Source organism: Lampris incognitus, chromosome 14 (assembly GCF_029633865.1).
Source record: "Lampris incognitus isolate fLamInc1 chromosome 14, fLamInc1.hap2, whole genome shotgun sequence".
NCBI lineage: Eukaryota > Metazoa > Chordata > Actinopteri > Lampriformes > Lampridae > Lampris > Lampris incognitus.
The window spans coordinates 7937733-7949448 of record NC_079224.1 but is presented as its reverse complement, the minus strand read 5'-3'; the positions used below and the strand labels follow the sequence as shown (position 1 = coordinate 7949448).

General features: G+C 48.6%; 1 protein-coding gene across 1 annotated transcript in view; it reads right to left on the bottom strand.

Moving 5' to 3' along the window:
• mylk4a (myosin light chain kinase family, member 4a) overlaps nt 1-9052 on the bottom strand; it is a 13028-nt gene extending 3976 nt beyond the window's left edge. Inside the window, exons 1-7 of the mRNA XM_056293236.1 lie at nt 8537-9052; nt 5806-5946; nt 5172-5268; nt 3174-3594; nt 2432-2778; nt 1377-1482; nt 711-804 (exon numbers count right to left, since the gene is read on the bottom strand). Coding sequence (XP_056149211.1) covers nt 711-804; nt 1377-1482; nt 2432-2778; nt 3174-3594; nt 5172-5268; nt 5806-5946; nt 8537-9052 — 1722 coding nt within the window. The remainder of the gene's footprint in view (nt 1-710; nt 805-1376; nt 1483-2431; nt 2779-3173; nt 3595-5171; nt 5269-5805; nt 5947-8536) is intronic.
• Nucleotides 9053-11716: the final 2664 nt, after the last annotated feature.

Genomic DNA, 11716 nt, shown 5'->3' with positions numbered 1-11716 from the left:
CTTTGACCATTGGTATATATGTGTATATGTATGTATGTGTGTATGTGTGTATGTATGTATGTATGTATGTATGTATGTATGTATGTATGTATGTATGTGTGTGTGTGTGTGTGTGTGTGTGTATGATCAGAACAAAATATATTCGTGTCATCCGCAAATAAAACAAATTTCAATATCTTTGATATTTTGAATATATCATTTAAGTACAAAATGAACAGGACCTAAAACTGACCCCTGGGGTACACCACAAGTAATATACATGCATTGGTGGTGGTTGAAGTGAGTTACCCTCTTCAATGTGAAGTGCTTTGGGTGTCTAGAAAAGTGCTATATAAATGTAATTATGTATGTATGTATGTATGTATGTATGTATGTATGTATGTATGTATGTATGTATGTATGTATGTATGTATGCATGTATGTATGCATGTATGCATGCATGCATGCATGCATGCATGCGTGTATGTATGTGTGTGTGTGTGTGTGTGTGTGTGTATGTATGTATGTATGTGTGTATGTATGTGTGTATGTATGTATGTATGTATGTATGTATGTATGTATGTATGTATGTATGTATGTATGTATGTATGTATGTATGTGTGTATGTGTGTATGTATGTATATGTGTAGGCCACCACTTTTCACATATGATACACTTCACAGAACAAGGACAAGTTTCATTATCATCACACCATATGTTCGGTCCCCTACCTTCTCTTTTACAGAGCGGGCTTTGATGATCTTGGCAGCAAACGTGAGTCCCGAGGAGTTCTCAACGCATTTGTGCACCTGGCCGAACCGGCCCCTAGAGAAGGACAGAACAGCAATACAACCCAGTCTTTAACTCCACCTTTCTGCGGTTACACCTGCTGGACAGCCAGTCCTTTTGGCCTAACCACAACCTGCTCCGGCGCTCAGGCTAAAACATGCCAAGTGTATCGTGTACAAGTCACAAATACAGCAGCGTTACCTCTGGTCATGCAGCACGCTGTTAAACGTGTCCCCCCCCCCCTGTCTGCACAAAATGCAAAGGTTGGGTTTATCTGTTATTTCATTAAATCTGAGAGAGGGTGTTTCTCCTCTTTGAAGATACGGATTAACACTTAGTGATAAGCTACCAACTGGCACTCGAGATAAAGTTTCACATGCCCTGCGGTCCTAAAGTAAAAATAACTGCAGTGACTCTGAAGCTATGAGCCGGGGGGTGGGGTGGGGGGGAGAGCAGAGGCACGGGGAGGGGAGGGGGGGGAGTCACCCAGTTAAGCCTTACGGGGAACCGAGAAGTACTTTGTCGGTCTAGATTCGTGTCTGCTCAAACATCGACCGAGCTCGGGTGTTTACGCCACTTGGAGACATGGGAAGAGACGTAGCACTTACCCCCCTAGAATCTCCTGCCGGTTGATGGTGTAGAAGTTGTTGATCTGGTTGGGTTTGGCCGACACGATCCGGTGACTAAAGGGAGCAGCTGGAGGAGGGGAGGTATCTGCCAGAAAGGTGGGGTTGGAGGAGGGGGGGAGGGGGGTGCAAAATAAAGGAATAATCTATTTTAATAAGATGGGAAGAGGGTGAGAACATTGAAGCTTCATTGTTAATCAGCTGGAATGTAACTCCAGCGAGGGGGTCCTCCTTCATGGCTGTCATAATCAAGTTGGCGCGCCATGTGGCCCGACGTGTCATCGTTAATACGGGACCGCGGAGGAACTTGTTTGTCAGATTTTAGAGAGACACGGCCGCGCCCGATCAAAGGACTCGTGTGGGCCCAAGTCAGACACTAATACCCAAAACCAGCCTGTCTATAACACCTGTGTTACATGATATACTGGAACCCCCCTATTATAGTTGCTACCCTCCCAAACGAAGACGGCTGCAATGACGTCACTCACTACTTTGCAGTTTCACATTTATTTCCTTCTCCTTTTATTGATTAGTTTGTTTTTGTTTATTGGATCCCCCCCCTCTTTTCTCCCCAATTGTATCCGGCCAATTACCCCGCTCTTCTGTCGTTGCTTCACCTCCTCTGCCGGTCCGGGGAGGGCTGCAGACTACCACGTGCCTCCTCCGATACACGTGGAGTCGCCAGCCGCTTCTTTTCACCTGACAGTGAGGAGTTTCGCCAGGGGGACGTAGCGCGTGGAAGGATCACGCTACCCCCCGCCCCCCCCGGACAGGCGCCCCGACCGACCAGAGGAGGCGCTAGTGCAGCGATCAGGACACATACCCACATCCGGCTTCCCACCCGCACACACGGCCAATTGCGTCTTTAAGGACGCCCGACCGAGCCGGAGGTAACACGGGGATTCGAACCGGCGATCCCCGTGTTGGTAAGCACGGGGATCAGCACCCAGCACCCAGGGCACCCAGGTAGCATGGCCCCCGGGTAGCCATCCCTACTTCCTTCTCTTATTGATTAGTCTAAAGATGTCTCGGCTCACCAATAAGGTAGCGTTCAGCCTCCTCGTCTTCCTTCGTTTCTGTGTCCTTTTCCTCCTCCTCCTCCTCGTCGTCCTCCCTCGCTCTCTCCACTCTTTGTTTTAGCTCCAGCCGGATCTCGACTCCATCTGCCTTGAAGATGCCCCAGCCATCAGACTCCTGCTGCCCTTCTTGCTCCCCCTCCTCCTCCTTCTTCCCCTCCTTCCCCGCCTCTCCCTCCTCCACCCGACTCTTCTTGTGGTCCTCCGCACTGGTGTCCTCTTCGGTCACACGGCGTTTACCACCCGTGCCGACTTCAGCCATCTGTTCCTGTTCGGCCTCCAGGGATGGAGAGGCGCCCTTGTGGTCACTGTTGGGACATAAGGGTTTTTTTTTTTTTTTTTTGTGGGTGCTTTTTTGTGCCGTAGCCTGAAGTGTTGGGGGAGCAATGCAAATCCACATTTAAATTTTAACAATCAGATTCTGCAGAAAAACATAATCAGGTGTGTGGTTTGTTCATTTAAGAGTCCACGTTTATCTCAGCCACTGAATATTTAGGTGACTGGCGTTGGCCTGCGAGAATAGGTCAAAGGTTATTCAGCATCCATAAAATATGTGTGTGTGCAATACGTCCCATTGAACTAAAACGTATCTCTTTGCTCAGATTAATGGCGATCTGTTGCACTGAAGTACTGGTTTCGGAAAAACAAGTAAAATTAGATGAGCAATACACATTTCTTTTAGAAGAAAAATAAAACGGGCTACCTTGCAGGAATGGGGTCTTTCTGAGAATCATGAGAAGCAGCAAGGCATTCTGGGTCTTTTTTTCCTGATGGAGTTTCAGCGGCGGCGGCGGCCTGCCCTTCCTCTTTGGGCTCTGCTGTTCCCGCTTGCCCTTTGTCTTTCTCCTTCGGTGCACCCTCGGCAACAAGCTTGGACTGTGTCTCCTCTGCAGCCACCTCGTTCTCCTCCGATTTCTGCCCCTCCTCCGCCTCACCAGCCCCCTCGGATAAACCCTCTCTCTCAGCCACGGGGACCTTGGAGTCTTCCTGCTGTGGCGTTTCGAAGAGCCTTCCATCCTCCAGATCTCCGGGCGTGATCTGCTGACCGGATTTCTCGGCGTTCTCCCTGTTAAGCTTCTGCACCTCCTCAAGAAGCAATATCTGCTTCTTCAAAGAGATAGCGTCTACAAGGGTCCAAGCAGAGGAACGTGATGATCAGTCTCTCACAATCAGTTATATACTGGTCCTTATTAAGCATCAGCTGCCAGTCATAATGAAGGCCGGGGGCTAGAATGTGCATGCTCTAGCGAAAGGGGAAATGGAACGGGACGTGGCTTTCTAGTATTTCACCCTGACCCTTTGATCCGTGACGGTGTAAATGCCAGAAGGGTGCAGTTGTTTACATCTAGCAGAAGATACCTGAGGCTGTGACCTAGTACCGCTCGAGGCGTGCAACTTCTGAGAAGGGGCGCATGCGTCACGTGGGAGGACATGCTGCATATGCTGTTTGTGTGCACCGTTACTGCCGTGTGTAACAAGCTGTTGTGATAGTCCAGGCCATGTTGGAGATGAACTATTTACACATTTGTCTTGATGCATGCTCAGTAATCCAGGTAAGAAAAGAAAGTTGGTTCAGTTCATCTGGACACAGCAGAGAAACGTTTCTTCGCTCATCTAAGAGACGTCTTCAGTCTGACTGCAGGTATCCCCACCCGTATAAACCAAACAGTGCCATACAGTTGCATAGTTACCGAAACCACATATGGTCACACTCATATCTGCATATGAAACTGATCGTTGGATTCGGTCATTATGCCACTGTATTCTGTATCGGTATCCTGTGGGCCCAGGGACCACGGCCCTGCTTGGAGCTGCGCCCGAAGAGGTAACACCGAGGGCGGTCTGACAGGACGCGGAAGCGGGGCAGGCTACGCTAACTGCTAGCCCATGCATACTGGCAGTTCCGATAACATCGAGGGCAGTCTGAGAGGACGCGGAAGCGGGGCAGGCTAAGCTATCTGCTAGCCCATGCAGACCAGCAGTTCCGATAACACCGAGGGCGGTCTGAGAGGACATGGAAGCGGGGCAGGCTAAGCTAACTGCTAGCCCATGCAGACCGGCAGTTCCGATAACACCGAGGGCGGTCTGACAGGACGCGGAAGCGGGGCAGGCTAAGCTAACTGCTAGCCCATGCATACCGGCAGTTCCGATAACACCGAGGGCGGTCTGGCAGGACGCGGAAGCGGGGCAGGCTAAGCTAACTGCTAGCCCACGCAGACCGGCAGTTCCGATAACACCGAGGGCGGTCTGACAGGGCGCGGAAGCGGGGCAGGCTAAGCTAACTGCTAGCCCATGCAGACCGGCAGTTCCGACAGTCATCCTGGTATTCGCTCTCTTGGACAGTGATTTTTATTTGTTTGTTTGTTTATTTATTTACGTATTTATTTTGATATGGTGGATATATGTGTTCTTGTAGTTCGGATATGTGTTTTTGTCTTTGTGTTGTACCGCTGTGGGCTGGGCAAATGACATTTCGATTCATTTCATGTACACAAGTGCATGAAATGAAATGACAAATAAATGTCCCTGATCCCTGCATTGTTTATAAGGGTGGGGACACCTGCAGTCAGCTGAGACTGACGAGGTCGCTTAGCTGAGTGATGAAACGTATCTGTCAGTAAACGTTGGATCCGGATGAACTGATTCAACCTTCTTTCATTTACACGTTTGTGTGGAGGCGACTGGGCTGTGACGTAGGCACCTGCTGTGTCCGGGGGCTTCTTCTTCTTTTGAGCTTTCAGGCCCTTGAGGCTCAAACAGGATTTCTCTTTCCCATCTTTATCTTTGTTGTCTTTAAGCTGTAAAATGCAAATTGGGAAAGTGGGCAAGACAAAAGAGAATGCACCGCTGACTGTGTATGAGGTAAAAACTAGATGATAATTGTGTCATTATATCAGGTTGTTATTATCTATCAGTATTTATGTTTAAAAGTACACCTTGAAGTTTTCAGTTTTGGGTTGGTAGTGTTTCCTCACCACGCATTTGGTGCAATGTGGGAAAAACAGCTTTTTTTTACAGATGTACTTGGGATTTATTTATTCCTTTTTTCCTCAATAGAAATGGCAAGTAAGATCTGTTGCTCTTACCATCCAACAGCCACAATGAGGGACTACAGACGATGTCATCACAATTTGAATTAAGCCTTGTGTATATAAACTACAGGGTACAACTTAGCATGAGAACGTCAGCACTGAGCCTTGAGGTTTTTGGTAAGGAACTGAACTGAAGTGTGAATCCATAAGTGCTGCGTCATCCTTACAGCAGAGGGTTAATGCACATTAAAAAAAACTCAACCAGTGTAGATATTAGCAACGCAGGATGAGCAATGAACCTACAAGGTGTCCACATTTGCGAGGGGTGAGGAAATGCTTTGGTCCGTGGAGCTTTAGCTTGTGAGCGGGCTCCGGGGTGCTGGGTTCCCATGCAGGGGAGGAGGTCTCCTGAGTCCCTTTATTGGCTTTAGTAGAGGTAGTTTTCTGTTAAAGAGACGCAGTGCTTGGTAGGGTTAGAGGCATGCCCGTGGGATGACAAGAGATGAAATGTGTTAAGTGAGGGTAATGAAACACATCACACATCTAAGGGGTTTGATGGGAGAACTTGGGAACAAACTGTCAACAACAGTCTACACAACATCAGAAGTTAATTTATTAATCACACCGATCAATGAAAGAATGGATGGGGACCGAAACGGGCGAATGAAGGAAGAAACGGTTGAATTATAGAAGACTGTTGGCAAAATGTTACACATAGTGATGTGAAGTGAGCTCTCTCCGTGTTCTTCACACAGACAATAACTTGGATGACGGCATGCATGGCAGATGGACAGACAGAGCGGTGCAGGGCTGTGAATTTATAGCTTATCGCTTGTCAGACTAAGCGATAGAATGCACCGTCGACCCCCCTGAGTGGAAAATATTATGAGCCAGCATACTTTGTTTTCAAATTTCGATGCAGAGGGGACTCACTGAACACTCCTCCTGTGATCGGGTCAGCTTTGGAAAAAAAAAAGGGGGGGGGGTGACAGAGCCCTGGGGTGTCTCACATTTGCTCTCAGAGTGTTGTCGTCAGGTAAACATGGCCCTGCGGTGAAGTGGGGTGGGGGGGGATATTTTGAGGGCCGTGTTTCCACTGTGACAACACTGTTTTCTGGAGGACAAATCTCTGGATGGAAGTTCGGGGACACTTAGAACGGGGGGCCCTAAGCAACAGATGTCACCAGCCAGACATCTCACACCTCTGGAGCTGGTGGGAGATAGGGTGACCACCTGCCCGCTGCTCTGACGACAACAAAACATTCCTCGAGGTCTCAGTCACACGGAAGCCATCACTTTGGCATGTGGTCATAAATCTCACGGAGGTAACAGTCACATCTGTGTTTTGACTAAATGTGGGGAAAAAAATATGCAATACACAACTGCTTAGAGTCAACAATAACTCACCCTTTTCCTCACACAATATGGGGGGGGGGATGTAATACACACTGTGTTCTTCAGAAATGTGGCAGCATTTACACACGATGTCTAAACAACAGTCCAGATAAAGCCATGAAGCCTCCCCATGGAAAGAGATACTTCTCGACATGCGCTGCTATGCGAGTGATGGATTGTGTTGATAAGGTGGCTTTGGGCTACGGGGTCTGAGCGCAGCTCAAGGTTCTGATGCCAAAAAGTACTCGCTGACCTTCAGACAGCAGCTTCCAATATTTCCTTCAGGAAATGAATTCAAGCCGAACGACAAGTCAAATAAATACATTTCAACTCTCTCTAATTCGTCCCCCCCCCTCAGTCAAATCTGGATTTAATCATGTTTACACTGACATAAGAATGTCTCGTCTTACAAACGCTGTCGTGAATAGTTGAGGATGTCTGACGAGTAACGCGCACTGATTTTACTTTTCTGTCTTATCTGGGCGGTGGAAGGGACCTCTGGATCCACCGGATCTCGTCTGAACTTCTGCTGATCACTGGTATAAACGCTGCACACCGTCTGTCCCAGGTGTTAACTGAAACCCCTGAAACCGAGCTAGGCTGACATGGTTCAGAACCTCGTGGGTGTAGAACCTGCCGTGCAGAAGAACGTCTTCCTTTCCGCCGCAGAGGGCAGATAATGCAGGGAGCGAGATGCTGTGGGGGTAAAACCGGATCCTGGCTGCCGAGTTACAGCGGAGAGCTGACACGTGGTCTAAAATGCACTAAATGCCGAGTTAGTCTAAGTTTGCGTGTCGCTGTAGGCATCTCACTGGACTTACAAGAGGTTGGCAATAACAAGATATACAGAAATATATATAGAAAGGTGAAAGAGAAACAATATATGATAGAAACTGATAGAGAGAGAGAGGGAGAGAGAGAGAGAGCATGTAAGGGAAGAAAGACTGACTCATCATAATCTCTCGACACCTGACTCCACACTGTACCCCATCCAAAAACAGCATTTCTAAACCTGATCGCTCGTACCTCGACCCCGGCTTCATACCGGCCATCTCGTGCCCGGACCTGCAGTGGTGCCCTGCAGAGCAATACGGCACAACAGTAGCAGACAGCAGCACAACTCCGTGAAAGGATGTAGGGAATCGGTTTGTGCAGAAGAAGCGGGGGCCAAACTATGCTGCAGGTTATGGCGAAATATCTTTAACCCGCCATTAATCACGGGTCAGCGAGGTGCTGTCGAGCCAAGGCCCGGCGGTCCCTTCCGTACCTCCTCTAAAAAACCTAGTCCACAGAGGATAGCTGATATGTCACATAACACACATTACCCCCCCCCATCCCACACACACACACACACAGTGAACGAGCCAAGCTGCATTGCTACCGCGGATAAGCAAACACTCTCCGAGAACGCAGCTTCGTTGCTATGCTCACTTCCAAGTGCGTTACCCAGAACGCTAAACTACTAATGGAGGAATCAGATTTGTCGTCTAAAGCTGTCCCCTTGTACGGCACACTGCAGACAACACGTCCACATTTGCTCCTGAGTCATTCTCCACGCGAGCGAGGGGGTTAGTTTAAGCTCCCGTCTCACCTTGTCGGCCTTCTTCACTACGGCGTCTGCAGACGATTGCCTCTTGACGGCCAGTTTGCCCTTAGTATCTTTGGGCTTGGAGGCCTTTCGAGCGGCGGGGCCTTTGAGCATGAGCGCCATTACCTGGGAGCTCTTCACCGTCTCCCCGATGAAGCCGATGACCTGCTGCATGCTGAGGACCAGCTTCTCCATGCCCTCGAGCTTCCGAGCCTGCTGCTCCGAACGCTGGTTCACCACGGACATGATGGAGCTCATCTCTTGGTACATCTCCCTCACCCCTGCCCCCATCGCCGGGGCCTGGCTCTGTTTCACCACCCTGGGCGGAACGTGGATCTCCTCCTTGTCCACCTTCAGGTTTTCCATATCCTTCTCGATGTCGTCTATGTCCTCGGACATCCCGTCTAGTCGACTGAGGACCTTCACCTGGATGTTGATAAGCCTGTCCATCTTGCTGCTCAGTGACTCGATGTGGTTTTGGATGAGGTCGAAGCACGTGCTGTTGCCGTCTCTGCGGTCTCCCGTTAGGGCTGTGTTGGGAGAAGAGTTGATTACCTTTGAACTCATGGCTTAAGGTTAGACAAGATCAAGTTAGGACACCCGGCGGAGACGGGAAAAAGGACCAGGGGACGGCCGCAAAACACACGGAAAGAGCCTTTCGGAAAACGAAGGAGCCAGATCTACCCCTTCACTTCTTCTTCCTGTAGAATGCAAAAAAAACTGACAGAATTAAAAAAAAACCCAAAAACTTGCACATGAGGAAAAAAATGGTGACTTGAAATCAAAATCCGACATCCAGCGACGAGCAAGGCAGACGGACGGTGGTTGTCTTGTGAGGGCCTGCTGAGCAGAGGCCGAGGCGAAGCGGCGCTCTTCAGCTGTGACTCCGAGATTATCCAGTCGAGAGATTCCCCTGCTTTTCTCTGCCTCCACCTCAGGTGTCCGCCGCACCGCACTAGAAATGGTAATAGGCATAGGGGTGAGTAAGACAGATCGCCTAAATGTAAACGGGACGGCCGACGTCAGCAAGGGGCCTCGTCCTGAGGGCGGGGGCTTGGCACTGCCTGGACTGTGAGACATTTGAGAGCCTTCAAATGTTAAGCCCCCCCCCCCCCCCCAACGACTGCCGGGCCTGCCAGGTGTCAAAATGGCCAATGTACACAGGCGTCCCCTGAGCGGCGGTGTGGAAAGTCAAGTGCAGCCACGCCAACTTCTCTGCTTCTTTTTCCTACCGGCGAGGAGGCAGACGCGCCAGTCCCCCCAGCTTGTAATGGATATCATTTTATCAGAATCAGACATACTTTATTCAGCCCGGAGGGGAAACTGGGGAGATATGTTTTATTTTGAAATGCATTTTATGTCCGTAAAAAGATATGCTATATCTAACATATAATGTGTATGATATATAATATACACATACATTAATTTATTTGTATTTGTTTTTATTTATATTTCATATATACACAAGCCCCCTTCCCATTTTTAACATCTCTTTGATACACCCAAGAATATATAAATTAGTGTGTGTGTGTGTATATATATATATATATATATAAAACCAAGTTAGTCAAGTAAATTCTTTATGAGACATTACAAGCCTGTTTCATGCCACAAGCAATCATTAGCTGTCAAATATATATATATATATATACATATACATATATACATATATATACATATATATACACATATATACATACATATATATATACATACATACATACATACATACATACATACATATTCATTTATAAATATATGAATATAGGAATATGTATATACATATAAATATACATATTCATTTATAAATACATAAGCATAGGAATATATATATATATATATACATTTATTTCATTCATTTATATATATTTATATATTATATATATGCTAATTTATATATTTCTGAGTGTATCAAAGACATGTTAAAAAATGGGAAGTGTGGTTTTTCTTCGTTTTTAAAAGGGCAGAGGCCTTTTGAGGTTAGGCCGAGGTAACAAACGGCTGAGTGGACGGTTCCACCGCTGGCGCCGTGATTAAACGTGTTGGTAAGCATCGTGCCTTCGCAACGGCTTGGCGGGATTGAACAGTTGCTAATTTGACTCAGCACTGTGATGGGTGGCGAGAAGAAACCCCGTTGAACTGGAAGCTCCCTCTCTCTCCCGAGTCACCCTTCCCACCCTGTAACGTGCAGCAGCCGGTCTCGGGGGAAACGTGAGGTGGCGTGCGGTCGCGGGCCAAGTGGGGCCTAATATCGTTATCCCTTCCACCGTAATAGGAGACGGGTGTCAAGAATGATTCACATCACGACTCTCCGCCGGCAAAACGCAGCTACCGAGAAGCCTGCACGCTCTTTATCGCCCACGGTCAAGAATCAGTTTTAACTTAGCGCTCGAAATAGGACCCCACACCGTGACCCTTATAAACCTATCAATATGTCCGATCCGGCGCGGGAGAAATAGGGGGTTCTGAATCAGCTCGAACTGAACCGCAGGTAGAAAAGCGCCTGTAAACACCACCCCGGGTCAGATTGTAGGTGAGATATATTGATGATATAGGAACTCTTAACGATCACTATTGCCCCTCGAGTCACAGCTCATCTGCCCGTACTACCGCCTACAACCTGCGCATGTTGGGTACGTGACCTGTTTTCCAGACTGCTGCCGGCACTGAGCAAAAATGGGGCACTTAAATTATCTTGTGACTATGCCAAGCCATGGGGTCCTCGTAAATCTCGGGGTGATGAGGCAAAAAGAGCCAGACAGCTCCACCCGGGCCAACATGAGAACCGTTTTATCCGACACTGTAGTCTTACAGTGAGTGGGGCCTCTGCATTTAACCCCTCCTATTGTACAGGAGCCGTGGGCAGCTGCAGCACCCGGGCACCCGTTGCCTTGCTCATGGGCACAGGCAGGAGTATTGACCCTAACATGCATGGCTTTTTGACGGCGGGAGGGAAACCCACGCAGACACGGGGAGAAGCTCCACACAGAAAGGACCTGGGACGGCCTGGGATTCGAACCCAGGACCTTCTGGCTGTGAGGCGGCAATGCTAGCCACTGCGCCACCGTGCCGCCAAGAAACCATGAAGTATACTGTGAACAGGTGGGGGGGGGGGCGCCCAGACTGCAAACTGAGCCTCTAACCAAAAATATTCCAGTGCTCAGGGGTCCATGGCAAAGCCTCTGCCCATGGGTACTTGGACCAGCGAAAGATGCAGATACGAGGGGTGGG